This window comes from Labrus mixtus, chromosome 13, assembly GCF_963584025.1.
Source record: "Labrus mixtus chromosome 13, fLabMix1.1, whole genome shotgun sequence".
NCBI classification, from domain to species: domain Eukaryota; kingdom Metazoa; phylum Chordata; class Actinopteri; order Labriformes; family Labridae; genus Labrus; species Labrus mixtus.
The window spans coordinates 15,018,402-15,037,830 of record NC_083624.1 but is presented as its reverse complement, the minus strand read 5'-3'; the positions used below and the strand labels follow the sequence as shown (position 1 = coordinate 15,037,830).

The 19,429-nt window shown below is 39.3% G+C and overlaps 1 protein-coding gene across 1 annotated transcript in view; it reads right to left on the bottom strand.

Annotated features, from left to right (window-relative positions):
* Nucleotides 1-19,429, bottom strand: part of tmeff2a (transmembrane protein with EGF-like and two follistatin-like domains 2a) — a 127,875-nt gene that overhangs the window by 56,656 nt on the left and 51,790 nt on the right. The window contains exons 3-4 of the mRNA XM_061053833.1: nt 18,281-18,410; nt 4,805-4,831 (exon numbers count right to left, since the gene is read on the bottom strand). Of these exons, the coding sequence (XP_060909816.1) occupies nt 4,805-4,831; nt 18,281-18,410 (157 nt within the window). The remainder of the gene's footprint in view (nt 1-4,804; nt 4,832-18,280; nt 18,411-19,429) is intronic.

Below are 19,429 nucleotides of genomic sequence, written 5' to 3'. Positions count from 1 at the left end.
ATATTCTTCTTCTCAGCAGCTGACTCTACCCTAAAACCCGCCCGGGTCACTCCTTTGCTTAACCTGTTGAGCTTTACCCCCCCCCCCCCCCCCCCCCCCACTTGCAGAGAGGCGTTTCTGTGATTTTACAGTATCATTGTAATATCCCAAACACTTTCATGTTCAGGTTGCTTTCATCGGACTTCATTCTCTCTGAACAGTGTTTGTTCACCATCCAGCTGCCAAATCCAGAAGTAAGTGTTCTCCGTACTGTGAGATAGTTTTACCTCCAACATCTACACTAAATTATTCTATTAAGAATGTAGAAATGATTAGCAGTTAACATGAAACCAAATCAATGATTCAATCATGGCTCTTTATTATTGTATTCATTTAGAAAAGGGTTGCAATTAGAATTTAGTGATTAATTTTACGAGGATATTAGGGCTGTCAACATTAACTAGTTAGTCACAATTAACTTAGACCGAAATTAATGCATTTTTTGTTTTACTTGTGACTCGCATGTTTCCTGTCCCTTAAGGTGCACTATGGATAAGCCTCACAGTAATGACAACGAATAACACTGCTGCATCTTTAATTGGATCACTTCACTTCCAAAAACGTCTAGACAACTCAGTTGACAAGTCAAAAGTAATATCCACCTTACCACATCAAACATTTGACTTTTTTCCTTTAAGCTGTTTTCATTTACTTTCTTTTTCTGTGGTTAAGTTCATATCGTGGAAAACAAAGAAGGCTCGCACACTACAGGGCTCCAATAGTCCAGATGGTGGTAGTGACGTTTGGAGCAGACCTGTTCTTCAGCAAACTGAAGTTATTGTCATAACCTTCTATTTACCTGAAAGTCCTACTTCTTTTCAAAATAAAAGCAGGGTTGAAATCAAACAGCATACAGCTTAAGACAGTACAAAACAACAAATGTAATTTTTAAATGGAGAATAATGGAATTTCAAACATGCGATTAAAAATGCGATTAATCATGATTAACCATTAAAATTTTGTGATGAATCATAATTCACTATTTTTTTGTTGGTTTTTGTTTTATTTTAATTTGTAAAATATTTCCTGGGAAGTAAAAAAAAACAGGTAATGCTGTTTAATTTTAACTTAAAGGCTTTATATGCGATTTTTTGATCCAGTAGATGGCACCCTTGAGCACCAGCATGAAACCAAAACAACTCGCGCTGCATTGTTGTGTTAGCATGCTAATGCTAACGATCGTTATTATGCTCGTATCTTCATACTGCATGTACATTTACACAAAATGACTGCAGTGAGTACAGTATGTTATTCTTCTTTTCTCTAGTCCCTCAATTAAACAACTTTTATACGCGAGGGGATGAGCCGGCCTGGCAATAAACAAACCGAAGATAGGACTCGGAAAACTCGGAAAACATCACAGACAGCGGGGCTCGGGTGTTACATTCATTGAAGACAGTCATGACTCACATACTTATTTTCAGAGGATATACTTGATTTCTATTATATTTAAGTGTGAAAAATTGCCTATAGAGCCTTTAAGTGAACCTACAATCGTGACCTACAATAAAGTGCTTAAATACCCTGATAATGAAGTTCAATGTGAAGCACAGCAAATGTGAAAACTCTGTTGAGCAGACATACTGTATATGAAAATGTGTTTGCTTTTTGTGTCCTCTTCCTCGTGTCCCTTATCGCTGTCTGCCCTCGTCTGAGCCTCCATTTCAGAATCACCCGCCTTCTGTTTTCTCAGTTCTGTTATCTATTTTGTGACTTTCCTCAGGCCATTTCTTTGTCTACCACCCCAGCCTGCATGTCCTCTCTCTCTTTCTCTCCCTCTCTCTTTCTCTCTCCCTCTCTCTTTCTCTCACTCTCCTCTCTCTCTCGCCCCCTCTCTCTCTCTCTCTCTCTCTCCCTCTCTCTCTCTCTCTCTTTGGTTGACCTAGCACCAGTTTCATTTCCGCTCGTTCATCCGTCTGTCCGCCGCCTTTTTTGGGACTAATCTTTTTTCCAATCTCTCTCTCATATATGCTTGGAGAGCTTCCATGCACAGGAGTTAATGAAGGAACTGCATGGGTAAACACAGAGGGGCACAGATAGAGACGGACCAGAGTACATATATGCATGTGTTCAAACATGCACTGACAGATTAGTTTGACTTCTGACTGTGTGCTGTCTTCACACATTACACACATTACATTACAGCTCGGGCTTGTTGCTCAATTAGGCAACAAATTAAGAGTCTTAGTTATTAATCAGCTGAAGGTCTTACATGATTAGTAACTCAAACAAAAGTTATCCATTAAAAAGTCACTCACAGCTTTTAAGCTCTTCTCCATCTTAATACAATAAACATCCCACTTATAACCCCCTGAAAACATGTGTCCTCTTCCAGCCACAGCATTTATTTATTTATACTCACACTACAAAAAAAAGCCATTGCGCCCTGACAGAGGAAGTTCAGGGAGTACAATTAAAAAGAAAATGTGCATGTTCTCTATGGGTGGATTTGTATTTGTAGAACTAAATAAAAATCCTCAATAAATCACGTTGAGAAGGACTGCGCCAATAATGTTGTTGTAATGTTTCACTGAAATGATTCACCAGAAACTGTGAACACAAAGTTGTGTAATCCTGACAAATCTTACAAAGTGTAGTTTCTTGTACTAAGTATTTTCTCCCATCCAGAACACACATTTCAGTCTGCATAAAAGCCGAGTTAAACTATTTGCTAAGATTTTAGGTTTATTATGTTGTAAACAAAGAATTTAATAGTCAAAACCTGATCTATGTCACAGATATCATTACCTGCATTTACAAGTTCATGCTAATGTATTAAAAGGCTTTGCAGGCAGAGATTTGTCCAACGTTTGTTCTGTCTTTACCTCTTTTTGTCTCCAACATTTCCTTTATTGAATCTGGCACTTCATATTGCCACTTCTCATTTGAATAATGTATTTTTTATTAATGGTGTTATAAGTGTGACTGTGTGCGTGTCTGAGAGTGTGTGTGTGTGTGTGTGTGTGTGTGTGTGTGTGTTTGTGTGTGTGTGTGTTTGTTTGTGATGTACAGCCTCTGTTCCTCTGTGTTATGTGTCCTGTGTTGTTGTTTAGTTTATTCAGTGATGTTTTATAACTATTGTGACCAACTAAGAGACTGCAGATGAAAATTAGCTTCAATAAATAAGCTTCAATAAATCTAAAATAAATGTAACTACTTCATGTTCCACTATGCTTGAACACTAGATGTTTGATTTATATGATTTTCTCCAGTTTTGGGCAGGTTAAGTAGTTTGTTTTAGGTCGTTTTTCTCAATCTAAAAGCACATCATGGATTGGTGAGGGCGATTACAAACAGGAAAGTAGCGGCCAAAGAAACCAAAAATAAGACCTGAAAGACACTAAAACCAGGCTGCATTCTCTAATATGAAACCAAACAAGCATCGCTAATTTACCCCATTATTGTAGTGCCTCCAATCGCCACTTGGGGCTGGACTGCACAAGCGTGCCGGTCAGCATTAAGCCCCATAATAAATTGCCAGAATCTACAGCAATATTTACACATAATTACAGCATGTAAACAGTACATAATATTTGTAATGCTTTCTTGTTCTCTGAAGTAGAACGGTTAATTTCATGTATTCACTGCTTGCTCTGCCTCCAAATATGTGTACAGACGTGCAGTGAACTGCCTACATTCAACAAGCTCAATTTACTATGCAAGTCAACAACTGCACTCAGCTGTCGACCCGAAATGAATCTTATTCTGTAAGAAACACTTGTTTTAATTTAATAATTAGCAAGCAAACAACATTAGCTTTGGGCATGGAGTTTGAAACTTCGATAAGTTTGCCAAACTAACATTTCTCGCCAGCTCCGCCTTCGTTCAAATACTGTAACGTCTGGATCCAGAGAGAAAGAAAACAACACAAAAATAGATGGTGATGATTATACCAAACTCAAGACAGTCTAAAACCCAATGGGTGATGTCATTGTGGTGGTTTCCACTTCTTATACAAAATCTATGGCTCAAACACTTCACTAAGGGAAATTGCAGAGCTGGCTGATGAGTGACCGCTTTAACATGCAAGTACTCATGTGATCCATTAGTAATAATGGAAACACATATTATAGCTGCTTTATAGCTTCATGAAACCATAAAGAAAGTACAAGTGCAGCGATGTGATAATGCCAGAACCCAACCTTATCGGATATGAAAAGAGCATTTAAATTGCTCTTATGTGCAGTGGAAGTTATTGTACTCACATTTGGATTATTTTTAAATATTTCATGATCTTCTAAACTTGCATCCATCCAGCTTATTTAAACCGATTTTCCCGTTCAGGGTCGCGAGGGGTTGGAGCTGAACTCGGCTGTCATTGGGCGAGAGGCGGGATTACACCCCGGACTGTTCGTCTGTCAATCACTGACATATAGAGACAGACAACCAGCCAGACTCACATTCACACCTACAGTCATTTTTAGAGTCACCAATTAACCTAACGAGCATGTCTTTGGACTGTGGGAGGAAGCCGGAGTGACCGGACTGAACCGACGCATGCACACGGAGAACATCCAAACTCCACACAAAGAGGCTCCTGCTGATTCCTTTGAAGACCCTTGAATTATATATATTTTTTTATTTCTCTAAGATGTCATGTAGTGTTTGGGTCTTAGAAACACAAGTGGTTTCCATAAATAAAAAAAAGGCTCATGCTTTGAGTACACATGTCTGGTTTTGGATGACTTTGAGTACAGAGAAGCACACTACAAAGCAACGCATGTGGAGTCAGAAATAAGAAGGAGGAGAAGGTGAGTAATCTTACCATCATCTCCTGATCCTGAGCCGGCATCTGCGGAGGAGAACAAACACAGTTATTAACCAGAGGCACACACAGACACAGACATTAAGCTGAATAAGCGTGTCTCTGCATATGTAAGTGTGTGTCTGGCCTGCAAGAAGGAGATCTGCTTGAGAGTGCATGTGTGTGTGAATAAGACTCAGTTATCCTGTGGGTGTGTTAGAGTGGGACGAGATCCCTCCAAAGGGGGCGAGGAAAGTGAAACTGAGAGTCAGATTTAAAAAGGAAAACAGAAATCAGATGCTTGTGGATGCCCTGAGGCTTTATGCATCATGCAGCTTCCATTTTTTTTTCACATCACTACATGGATGATAACACCTCCAACTCCATGGTAGGACTGAAACGGCACCAACGGCCCTGTGTTTCCAGTTGTCAGTGTTTTTGTATGTAGACGACTCTTTGCTGTTCTTTGCAGAGCTCCCTGAACGCATCGAGCTCACTGAATTGTTTAACGATACAGCTGTGAAAGGGTTACTGATGAGCACTTCGAAGAACAAGCCCCGAGTAATTTGAGCTGCGGCATAAAGCGATCTGCTAAAACGCCCCGGGCCAGACACCAGACGCGGAGCCTCAGAGGACTGTGAGGGGGATAATAGCTCAGATCCATAAGAATACCCATGTGAGATGGGTTTATATGAAGAGGTGCACACACTCGCTGGATTATTGGGGACATCACAGCCCTAAAACACACAGAGTATGACCGAAAGGCTGTCCTGATACTTTAATGGCATGAGCTCGGTTCAATAAAATACATTTCTGACGGGATAAAACATGTCTCGAGTGGGTTGATTCTTCAAGGTCAGTGGAGCAGATGGTCAGAAGTGCTAATGGAAAGTAAATCTCAAAGCACCCAGTCGCAATTTGATTGTAATCAGAGAGGGGAAACTGCCTGGAAAATACATTTGAATTTAGAAGTTTTGTGAAAGATGTTTTTCATTTAATTCCCCCATTTTTTTCAGTTCTTTTGCAAATAAAATAAATATGAATAGCTTTTCCCGTTCGGGGTCGTAGTTGGCTGGAGCCGATCCAAGCTGTCTGTTGAAATAATATTGTATTATACTAAAAAGTATCACCAGAAGATGACCTATGGCAAACGTTGTCACTGTGATGAATTCAAACTTTTTGTGGCGTTTGGGTTTTGCAAGTGTGTGGGCCTATTTTTTTCCTCAGTCTGCTGTTTTTGCACAGCCCTGCACCTACGCTATGTGCGTATAACTACCTCCTTTTTCAAAATTTAAATTGTGACAAATAATGACAACAGTTGAGATGTTTATTTTCGTTCCATTTTCCTCCCGTCGCACCCCAAGCCCAAAATAAAATCTGAAAATAAGCTCTGAAAGCCGCATGGCAGGCCTTCAAAGTAATAATGCAATACAATTAAATAAAAAAACAAAAGAATGAAAGAATGATGAAATTTTATAAGAAAGATTATAGATTTATATGGGCCTTTCATTTCTTAAATGTTATTATTTTAATCTTCCTTTTTTTCAATCATTGCTATTTTTTAAGAACAACAAATTTGTGTATAATCAAGCAAGATTCCTCATTGTGGGTTTAAATGAACCCAGTTATCCAGAATAAATTGACTGGACAAAGACGACAGAAAGCATTGTCAGTAATCTCAGAGTAGTAGAACTGTATACTTGTCTAAGGCCTGTTGATTTGGATAAAGCAGCGTTTAACACTGATTCATAGACTGCTGCTGCAGATGGTGTCGGTGAGTGTTGGTGTCTGAATGTCAGTGAATGCATCACCAGCACCAGTCCAACAGTGCGGCTAACTGGCTTAAAAATCCGTATTGTGTTAGTATTGGCTCTAGTGCAGACCGATGAGAGACTCTTTATCTGCTCTGGAGTTACTTTGTTGGAAACAGTGAGGGAGAGAAAGGAAGTGCCCATAAAGATTTTAACTGATCCACTAAATGAAACAAGAGGGTTGAATTACTGTTTATGGAGAACAATCCCAGCCAGACTACAAAACAGTGCTAAAGAGGGTTGAAACGAGCCAACGGTGGAATTCTACAAGTTGTAAATAATACACCTTTTTATCAAACACTATTACTGTCATTACCGCCCTTACCCCAGTTCTTACAGTTGGTGCCAAAGACGGAGCACTTCCACATAAATAATACAGCTGCGGATCATGTACCTGTTAAAGGTTCATCCTGCAGGTTTTACTGCTCATTGATTTGTTTAGAGGCCTCAGAAAAGGACCTCAAGCTAGTTATTTAGAAGTGTCATGGTTCAATCTTGTTTTTCATTCTATCATTTTTGGAAATAGCCGCAATACTAAAACTGAATGTGGAGCTGAATCCCAGATCAAAGCACGTTTAAGGCCTCTGAATATTTGGTTGGTGATTGAATGTCGTGTCAAATATTTGTATCTTTGTATCTTGCCTGACCATGTCTGACAATAAAGTAACATCAACTCAAATCATAAAGAAGAAGAGGTCAAAGCTGCCTAAAGTCTCAGACAAACAAACTTTTATGAATGCTGTTGCAACTCTGATGCTATAACAAAAGTTAGGCTACAGTAATTCAAATGTCAAGAATCCAGTAAAAAACTTGAATTCTTTGCAGTATTAAAGATACAATATGTAGATTTAGCCACCAGGGGGCTCTCAATCAAAACTACAATAACAAAAGATGACGTCGATGATAGCGGGGAATTATGGGAGTTCTCTCTACTATTCTCACCCTCCCTCCATCCCCGGTTAAAAAACGACATCCGCGTTGATGTAGTAAAGAGGAACGGGCGAAACCGACCTGAGGAAGAGAATATGTTTACCAACGACGTATCCAAGTATAATTTACATGACGTTTTTATCACAGCAGCACAATACAGCAAGAGTACGGCAGCTTTCAGTAGAAGCTCCCACTTCCTCATGCAGCAGTCTTGGACGTAACATCCGGTGTTTCCACGGCAACGATAAACATTCTCTCAGTCATGGCGGCTCATCATGGCGGCCGCCTCGACAAGACACGTCCCGTAACAACTACAAAATGAACAATTTCTCTGGCTTTGATAACAGTTGAAAATATTTGAGGTAATGTAAGTACTACAAAAAAATATAACATAGGCTTAGTCAATTTTTTATTATTTTAGATATTTTAATGTTAGACATTGTCATCAAATTCTACACATTGTACATTTAAGGGATGAATTGAGAATGATCATAAGTATATATTTTTCCATCACTTGTACTTATTTTTTATGAATTTTATTTATATACTGTATATATATTTGAATCTGGTATGTTTAGATTTCATGGGATTTTGATAACAATTAATGTTTTGGTATCATATCTGTTTTGTTTTTTTCTAAACCCAACTCAAGTAAACCTTGATTTATCACACAGTGTGTTTCAATGTTGACCCAATGAAGATGACTTGATACGATATAACATCTCATCCAATAATTCCACTACACAGTCTGAATTCAAGAGTGGAAAAAGACATCTAACCCACTTTCACACTTCACAAGGATACACAGAATGAGTTTGGTTGAATTGCACAGCATGTTAAAAAGCAATGTTCTTTGTTTACAAGTTGAACTCCACAAGGCAGCTTTGAGGTTGAAAATAAAATCTCTGCACACAAGTTTGACAAAAAAAAAGTTCTCACCTCTGTCTCACCCCCTTTTAAACCTGCAGAATTTCCCTGACCTTGGAGCATGTGGGACACTAAGTGTTCAGTGTTTCATGAAAAAGGCTTAGCTTGAAGGATCAGGCAGGAGTCAGAAGGGGTTCATGGGAGATCAATAAAAATCTTTAGTATCTGCACAAGGGTAGAGGTTTGAGGAGAGAAAGACTGGCATTAGAAAATAGAACAAAATGGCCAGGGAAACAGGCACAGGCTTACTTTTCTGCTGTTTGTCTGCCAAATGAAGGCTCACAAAGAGGAGATACCAGGCAATTCTATTTTCTGAGAGGCTCTGAGGGTGGGTGAGATTGCAGAGGAGGAGTGCCAAGTGGAAAAAAAATGGTAACCTCCATTGACAACAGATGATTGAAGTATTTTTTTTTCTGTTCCGGGGCGATTGATTAGAAGAGGGCAGAAGTAGGAACAAGGAAAGCGAAACCCTCCAGGGGAACTGTTATTAACATTACTTTGTGGTGTGCTCAAGAGGCTTTGCTGCATTTCACACAGACTTTACACACATCGCTTTCTTGTCTGGAGTTGACTGCATGAACTCCAGGGCTGAACCCTAAGAAGTCGACTGAATGTCAGTCAATGAAGCGTGTTAATCTGCCAAGTTTTCATAATTCAGGTATCTGCTGAGCAAAAAGTCAAAATCAATCAAGGAGCAGCACCGTGTCTGTTGTCTGTGTGCCTGTGTGCCTGTGAAGCCGGGCCAACACTGAAAGATTTTAAAATCTTATCAGATGTTGAAAATCCCCCACACCAAGCACCAACCTCCCAGTTGAAAAAGAAGCCAATGCAGAGGTTCAAAATCCTGCAATTCGTCCAGTGTCTGCTTGAGGCTGGCTGCAGAAGCACCAGAAGTGAACAACAGTTCCCAAACTGGAAGTCTTTCTAAATCTAAACACCCTGTGTACCCTGCTTTAGACTATAGGCTATCTTATGTGCTCATGTCTGAGCCCCCCCCCCCCCCCCCACTACATCACAAACATATATTATTCTCAGGGGTAACATATGCATGTGACATACAATATCTCCCATAAGTCGGGACCATTGATTTGTATTTAGTTAGTTAGATGCATCTTGCTAGGCGACGCTAGCTAGCCAACTGAAGACAATAGGGGTCTCCTAACTATGATCCTGAGGGCTGAAGATGAGCAGAGGAGGGAGGATGTAAAATGTGTTGAAATGACACATTCATAGCCATGTGCAAATGCTGCAAAAATATATATGTTTAATTGATATGATTTTGTTTTTCTCTGTAGCAAAGTGCTAACCATTTCCTCAAAATCGTAGTCTCAGCTCTGGAATCAAAACCATTTCAGAACCAAATATGTTTTGAGATCATCTAATTCAAAATGAATATTAAAAACTTTGAATACAGCTCAGGAATAACTTATTTAAAGACATCCCTAATGGACACAGATTCCTCCTTAGGTTAATAAGGCTTGGTTTTTAATGGAAGACGTGGCATTATGGTATGCAGTTTTGGGTGGTAAACTCCCAGTGAGTCCCCTATATGGTAAAAAGCAAAGTTCATATTCTAAAGGGATTTCTACACTGTGAACACTTGTGATTTTTTTGGAAACACATTGTCTTTGACATTAGTCAGCAGGCGGCCAGTAACACATTACTCTTGTGCAGAAAATTCCAATCCCTCAACTGGAGAAATGCTTGTACAGTATGCATTGAGTGTACATAGTTTAAAAACACAACCCATGTGAAATATCTGCAACAGCGACCCTTCGGCAGATTATTCTCTTACTTTTCATTTAACTGGAGTATTCTGATTTTCAATTCTGGATTGGCTTTCCACAAATTTACTATTCACTGTAAAGACTAAATGAGATGTCAGGGGATATGAGGAGCAAGTTTTGCACCTTTGAACTTACATTCCACCAAGGCATAATTTGATAGGAACATTTTCAGCTCAGTAGGATACATGGGTTTTTAATTTGCTGGCCACGAGGGGTTTGTGGTTCCTATGATTCAGCAAGAATCTTCACTATCTTACTGGCACAAATAGCCCGCTACATAGAAAAGTGATCCCAAATTGGAATCTCAGGAGTGGTGGACCTTCCAGCCATCACTATATCAAACTGTAATTTGACAGAACTGCTGAGGTTTCCTCCATGATTGCCATTAGAAAGTGCTTCAACACTCCAACCAGCTCTGCATCTCTAAGAATTATATCCATATTACACGATTCTGCATGCCACGTTTTATGTCCAGTTTCACCGTATAGTGCTGATGTCGGAGGTGGTGTGCGAGGAGGAAAGTAAGGGAGTAGAGGTGTAGAGGAGGACTGACCTGTAATTAAAATTAGCATTTTTATTTACCGTGACCACATTTTGTTCCCTGACCCTCACTGATCCATTGATGCCATGCTCAAATATTGCAGAAAGCCATTTTTTTAAAGCATTGGCATTGGATATAATCCAGGATTTTAAAGAATGATCCAATAAAAACATTTAAGGCTAGTTGCAGGGTTGCTCGAACCTTAAATGTGGATGTGGATCTGTGACTCATCTTGATCTCTGACCTCCCTGGAGAAGCAGCATGGTTAAGGAAAATCTCCCTCCTGATCATTCATTTAGAAAATTACAATTACTTGAAAAACATCAAGTAATTATCAATGACGAGTCATGGATTTTTTTTTTTGTTCACAGACAATTAGTGGAGTTGTGATGACTTCTCCTGCACTGTATGTGATATATAACTGATACCATAACACTGACAGTAATTCAGCTCGTGGTCCACTGATTACCCAGAGTGTGCTTCTTAAATCATCATCCAAACATATTGCTCCTGTTGCCTGTCAGTGCTCAGGGATTTCACTGCGACCAAATGGTGATTAAACATGTCATCAACATTTTAACAATGTGTCAGTTAAACAACCCTCTCCCATCTTCATGTTTAATGACGCACTAAAAGTTATACACTCGTCACTTCGGGGAACTGAGTTGGAAATTGCTTTGTTAGCGCTAACTTTAGCCTAACACTCCTGTCCTTTGGGAGAAATAGACTGCTTGGTTTGTTTCACTTGGCTAAGCTAATGCTTAACTACTCCTCACTGTGCTGGGCTAGCACTTGGTGTAATAGGAAAGTGGTACCATCCTGCGCTCATCAGCTTTTACTGGCCTTGCCCCACTGAGAGCTCTCCCTGTTATCGACTTTTAAATCAGAACTTCCTTATCTGGCGGTGACATGAAGGTAATAAAGACTGGAATGGACTGGGACTGGACAGAAGGGAGGTGTAAATTTGCTTCTTCGTCTGGCAGATGTTGCACATTGGAGAAGTCAATAAACGACTAAAATACCCCACTTTGTAAGATGTCACCAATCTAAACCTTTTTTATATAGTGTTGTGTATTATGTGAGCTTTGCTGCAGCAGCCAATACAAAGTGCTTTTCCTTGGGGACCAAAAACAGAAGGCTATGATATTAAATCGCGTTAGCTTTCGCCTCAGTGCCGTCACTTAGCATGAAACTAGCACCCCAGCAGGCCTCCTGTTTACTGTTTAGACTGACAGAAGTTTCTGACGTCTGGCCTCAACACCGTCTAAGAGGGTTAATGAGAGCACATAACACTGTGCAGTGAGGTGAAAACCACCAAGGTTCTTTAAAAAAATCCTACATATATGTACTGAAATTGATCTTATATTGCAAACTGTTTTCATTGTTCACACAACATCAACAGTACTGTTCACAGTTAATCTTGACCTTTTTTGTTGTCGCATGATCTCCATTGACTGCGTTGACTGAAGGACTTTAAGGCTGAAGGACAGATCGTGTAAGCCAAACATTGCTTTAAAAAAATAAAAAATAGAGAAAGAAATCTGTGTGTAATGTTGAAGCAGTTGCTAGAGGTGAATCTATAGAAAATAACTGCATATCTCTATTTTTGGGGGTATTTAGAAATGCAAAAAAAAAAATGCAGTTACTCTAGTATCCACTTGAGGCTCTCTGCTAAAGCCACATGATCCCCATTTATGTAGGTCCCATATACAAATGCCAATTTTTACAGCAGAAATAAACACCTATACTGGTTCCAAAACGAGTTTGGTATCAATAACTAATTTATTTATTGGTACGTGCTGTACAGGGAGTTACTAAAATAAAATCTAGTCCATTTTGTAATTATTAAGGCTCAGAGTTAGTCATGAATTCTATTATTAGGGGAGTAGCTGCATTGAAACATTGCAGCTGCTAGGCAGAAGGCTTCAGATCTGCCTTAGCTTTTACCTCTCTGCCTGTATTTAGATCGAACAAAAGTAAGGTTGAGATACCATTTCCAATATGGCGCCCGCTATGTTTGATACAGCCTATGGGTAAAAGGCTATGTAAAAGAACAATGTAAGTCTACTTTATGAGGTAATGAAACATATTTTTATTGTTGTCCACAGTGCAATTAAGCTTGAAAAAATAAAAAGGTATTGCATTAAGTCCATCTTACTAATAGCTCTTAGAGAAATAAAAAGATAAATATTTAAATTGAACAGTCCTTTACACCTACGTAAATTACAGAGTTTCCCGAGCAGCTACTAAATAGACCTTGTTGTGGGATTGTTCCCTTTACATTAAAATAGCAGGACACGCTGTATTTTGACTCTGATCTGATAAAATGTGGGATAGAAAGAGTCAAAGTCACATTATGAACACTACATCCAGATTTTCTTATAACAGGTTTCCCTGAGAGATATCTGGTTCTTGGTATTTTTCTCCTCAGCTCGAAAACAAGTATTGGCAGAGGCAGGCTGACATATATCCATTACACTGTGTACTGTTGGCGCTAATGGGATTTTGGAAGGTGGAAAGGAGGACAGGGAGGTAGAGAGAAAAGAAGAGGAAAAAGTGTTTGTGACAGTACATGTGCAGCTCGGGTAAAGTACTTCTGATGCTTGTATTCCTTACTGTGAGTTTCTCATATCACTGGTATTCCAGATATTCTAACCTTATCCACGGCTGTGCTCATTTTAAGTTATCTTAGCCTTTTAGTTGATACTCTCAGCTAAGTGGTGAAGAAAGCAGGGAGGAAACCCTTCAGAAGACGCTGTCTGCCCTACTTTTCCACATGAGAGGTTTGAGTGTAACACTTTGTTATGTAAGAAAGCTCCCACACAGCAATCTCATGTTCAACTTTCACATGAAAAGCTGACATTCAGAAACTAGAATTTAAATATTTCCATGGTATCAATGATTTCAGTCGTCAAAATTAGATATTTATAATATATCTGAACAAATCCAAGGTAGTACGTTGTAAGTAGGCCTGGGCGATATGACAAAAAATGTTATCACAATAAAAAAATTCATATCAGTCGTTATCGATAATTATCACAATAATTGTCAATTATTATTTCTTTCAAATTTAAAAGCTGATTTTTGCTCCTGAGTGAAAGTTGAAGAAACCAGATGGTTCATTATGGTATAATTATACTTTATTGTCAGAACATGACGAGTTATAATTAAACAGAAACATTTCACCATCATAAGCTCAGAGCACGGAGTTGGAAAACGCTGATATGACTGTTTGTTGCTGGGTAGTAACACTCACTGGCTCGCTGGGGACCACACCATGCATAAACAGTTTATATTAGTTACAATACGATTCTCACTAACACTCGTTTATGACATTTGGATATTTCTTTCTTTCGGTGTGTTGCGTTCTTCTACCGGGTCATATTGTTTCCAATGGGGGAACAGGTTCATGGTGTCACCGTTTTAGCTGCACTTCGGCACAGTTAACAGAGAACTTAACTCTGTTTTTTGTCAGACTATAAAGAGCCAAAATGTCTCTAAACTCCAGAAGTTAAGCTGCCTTTCTTATCGTCTTGTCGAAGATATTTTCTCATGCTTTGAGCCAGTAGGTTCGGTGTTTTCTTCAGAGTAGCTATCGCTAATTTCCTTTCTGCTCCTGAGGTGCATGTATGCCAAAAAACCCTCTACGGGGGAGGCCTTTTTTTTATTTGAAGGGGGCGCCACAGTGATTTTGTGAAATTTGTTTCCGAAAACACAATCAGATGGGGATTTTCGTACAAATAAAGTAGTTTTATGTAAAAACTAAATTTCTAGGAGACTAGGCTGGTCCGCAGCACTACTTTCAAGGTCCGTTAATCACAAGATTGCACCACAAAAACACCCTCATTTGAACTCTCCATTAACTTCTTAGAAGCACTGCTTGTGCAATGAAAGAAGGGAGTCTTTATCCCTTTTCTCTTTCAAAAGATACACAAAGCTGTGTCACACAGTCCAGCTTACACGATCACATATCTTGAGAAGGACTTCACAAACAACCCACTGACTGATCATTGCATGTGACTGTCTACTGGCACACAAAACACTGCTTCTGTTCCTGCAGTAACATTTCCACCTCAATCTCTGCATGTTCTCTGCGCCGAGCTGAAGCCCAGTCGACAGCCTTTTAATGGACTTCTGCCAGCTGCCTGTCACCGTGGGTAACTGAGTCAGACACTGCTCAACTCAGGCTACCACTACTACCTTAACTTAAGCTGTGATTCACATGCTCGCCTCAGAAACAGCAAGTGGATTCACTCATTCATAACTAAGCACATTATACAGGACATGACTCACTAATTGGTGGATTCAGAAGGAATTTCTTTGGTGGGCGTCAGGGAATGCTTTTTTTATTTCCTGAAGTATATCCTCATCCGTTTGGATTTGTCATCATAGGATTAAACACATTACATGGGCCAAACCTAATTACACTTTCTAATGAAATAAAAACCAAGAGGGGCCTGCTTTTGTGTGTGTGCAGATCACATTCATCATTAGATTAAACAAATTCTTTCCTTCGGGTTGGTCATTTTCATCAGGAATGTCCAAGTTTCCTTCATGGCAGGGTCGGTCTTGGACCCCATTTGCAATCATCGTCTGTCCATCTCCAGCTAAGATAAATGCCTCTTAGAACCTTTTCTTGGCAATTCTGGAGTGGTCAGCGTTTAGTGTTTCCACCAAAGACTCCCTTTTTCTTGGGGGTGTTTATGTCGCAGAATGAAAGACCATCATTTCTTAGTCCATTACATCCCCTGGAGTGACGCTCATTCATCTATTTCTCGTGAGTCTCAGTTCATCTGTCGATAATAAGTAAAACAACAGCTTCAATCTCAGCCGTATTATCAAGACATAAAATAAACATTTTCTTTATGGCTTAATTGCAATTAATGGTTCTTCTGTTTGCCAAATTAAAGACATCTTGATGCAGGTCGAGAAAAAATAATTATGCAAGCTTTGTCAGGTCTGTCCTCAAGAGGAGAAGACACCAAACTTTAAATGCTGCTTTGTTGAGTGGAGGTCAGAGCGATCATTTCTGATGCATTTCAGGTTTTTGGGGAATCTACATGCTGATTGGCCTGATTTGTCGCTCAAATTGAACTGTTTGATCTGTAGCTGGTGCCCGTCATTATCACAATCTAACATTACTCTGCTGTACATACATTTGTGTTTATGAAAACTGCATCTAGATTTCTGTGAAATTCAATCAAGTATGAACTTTTCTGTTTTTCTTCTGCTTGCAAGCAGTTAAACGTTGCTTCCCACCTACCAAAGCTTCTCACCACAATGCTGGGTTAGTGACTTTCAGTGATAATGCTTACTCATTATTCCGACAGCACAACATAATGACGAAAGCCCTTAATAGTGCACTGTACGGTGAGTAGTGGGTGATTTTAGACACTACCGGTGATTATCTTTCCAGTCAATAGAAAGATTAAAATAGTAGGGGAGGCTTCGGAAAAGGGAGAGAATAAATCCTTGCATTTTTACACAAAACCAACATCAAACCAACCAGTTTTTGAAGGAATGTGCAGGAATCGATTTATAAGTCAATCTCACACTTCACCTGTTGATTGTTGTGCACATTTAATGGACGTCTCATCCATAATCAGGCTGTTAGGTATACAGACGCTCCACACAAATGTAATTTACAAGATGTAATCTTTTATTCACTCAGTTAAATGACAATGAATATGCAAAAGGTTACACTGAATATAGCTTCAATAAAATACTAATTTGTTTATCCACCGACATGCAATTGCTATTCTATACGTATTTACAGATCCTTCCATTCACTTAGTCTGGGAGCAACAACTGCGGAGTGTTTGCACTGAAAATTGGCTGAACAGGAAAGTGGTAATGTTGAGATTATTGAGCCGTCGTCGTTGCCACCAAACATCTTGGCATCCAAAATGAGCTATGTAGGATGAAGACAAACAGCCAACATCTTGTTGTGTTATCTCTGCACACACTAGTAGACATGTTTGTAACACTCTGATATAAAAACACCTGCTTTTAAATTGATTAAATTATGCCAACTAAACAACCAGCGAACTTGGAATGACATCACAGGACTACAAAAGTTTAAGACCTATGATGTGTAAACATTATACAGCGTGCTAATGAACTATTCTACTGAGAAACAGTCAACATGTACCATGTACCAACATGCTGTAATCAGTAGCCCAATGGCACGTGGAAAATGTATCAGGGGGCTGGCAGGAACAAATTCTGGTTCAGTCGGGTTGAAAAATTAATCAGTTTACGCTATTAATGATAATTTCAAGAAATTTTCAGGAGATGTGTGTAAGTGTGAAAGCCCTATAAGATTGACATCCAAGGCTGCTGCCATCATGGCTGAAAATAAACATTATAACTGTATTGTTGATTTAACACTAAGGGATTTAATTGGAATAAAACAATAAAACCACACCTGCCTTTAGATAACACAACTATTCGCAGAATCAGCTTTGTTAGTCAAAGTGTCACCTGGACTAGATTTCCTGCATTGTATGTGAACACAAAGCAGTGAGCATATTACTTCGCACCCTCCTCTCTCGTACTCTTGATGTAAATAATACAGTAAGAAGTCATTTGAAATAAAGCAAGAGGCTTCACTAGATCTCTTACAGAATGAATTCACGTGTCCTTTGAAGAAGATGAAAGACTGAAATTCTCGACATAATCCAGAAAAAGCGAGATGAAACGGCCTTCAAGATGATGTGTGATTCAGTCATCCCATTTTCTGCTTTGTTGAGCATGCCTCTTGGCAACTATGTTACAGTTACTACCTATGACAATTCGCCAAGTATTTCCACGTTACGCCTTTTGACACTTATTGGAATATTACATAACGAAAGGTCATCGCTGTCAAGCTTCCTTTTTACTTTCCGCCTAAGAACCTACTTTTAAACAAACTGTATAATGAACACGTTTAACTCTGTACTCCTTCCGTGCCTCCGGGCCAAATGCGGGCTTCAGTGAGGACATTGTTTGCATATGATGAAATCTTCATGTGTTTAATGAGAATACATGTCACTGTCATTGTAGTGGCCCTTGTTACACTAAAGTTGGGAGAATTACATCAGTCTGTCACCTCCAGCCTTTTCATCATCGTGTACTTTCTGCAGTTCCTTCCTTCCTTCCTTCATCCACTGGAAGCGTTTGTATGTTTAATGATATTAGGGTCTGGAATTGTTCTTCTGTGCAATTTTAAAATTGGGTTTAGATTTCTAAGAGGTTTATATTTATAGCATTACAGCTTTGTATCATTAGCATTCGCTAGCACAGCTATGCAGGAGTATGCTCTGCTTGTGCGTTCTGCAGGGGAGTTCTGGTGTTCAGCACTCCTCTGCATTTTTCTGAGTGTGGATGTGTGTGTGTGTTAGAGAGAGAGAAAGAGAGAGAGAGAGAGAGAGAGAGAGAGAGAGAGAGAGAGAGAGAGAGAGAGAGCATGTGTGCCTGTGTAAATATATCTGTGTAGGCACCATGATGTAAATGTACATACCAGCAGGGCAGGCGCCTTCTGACATGATAAGCACTTCAGACTGCTGCTTGCAGGCATCCCTGCGCAGGAAGCACTCGTTCTGGTAGTTCTGATTGTTGGAGCCGCACACTGGGACATAGTCATTGTTGCACTGCAGACACAAGAGGAGAACACAGGTAAGAGGGTGAGCATAAAACATGATGTCACATCAGAAAACAAACAAACACATTGAATACATCCTGAAACTTGTGTGTTTTTTCAGCCGTCAGGTTTCAGATCGGATACCAGTGTCTCGACAAGATGTGAGGTTTCTGTCGACTACATTTCAAGAAATTGTGTTGTGTAGTTTCCTTGATTTCCCTAGGCAGCTTTTTGATTTAATTGAGAAAGGGATATTCTCAACTACAAACATAAAAAAAAATAAAGATGGAAAAAAAGATGCTCATTGAAAAGTGAAGTCGCAACGAAATGCAAGAACTTGAAATACACACCACTTGTTTTCAAACATTAAAGGTATAGTGTTTGAATTCATAAAGCTTTTATTTCCTCCATGTATTTAGAGAAAAACTACCATTTTATTGAATGCTTGACAAACTAAACAAGAAATATACTGAGTGAAAAATGAATGTGCACAAAAGGATCCTTTTGTACCTTCATTACAGACACCGTCGGTGTCTCAGTTGTTTCAGTTTAAAAATAAGATCAGCTTTTCTTCGATACAAGAAATTCAGTGCATCAAGTGCTGTCACAGTAATCTCTGAATTTGTCCCCTCTTTAAAAAACCCCAGTATCAGTCCAAAAGATCCCATATCATGCCATGCTCTAGTCAGCATTATATCTACTTCTTGAAGTGACTAACCATCACATCACGCTTTAAAAGCCCTTGAAACATATTTTCTCATTCAGCTCATATGAGTCATGGTATTCTGCATGAGAACGTGCAGTTCTGCTGTTGTCGTTTATTCAGTCACTTGCATATTTCATGTCTGCTTTTCTGTTTTTTTTTAATTTGCATTAAAGATTTGTGACCCATCGTCTTAATGCATCAAGTTCTTTGTGCTGCAGTATGTCCTTAAGAGAAATGGTCGGGCCTCTTCTGCTGCTCAGCTCTGTTGTTGCTCCACTGGAGCAGGAGCAGGTTAAGTGACTTGCTCAAGGGCACTGAGCACA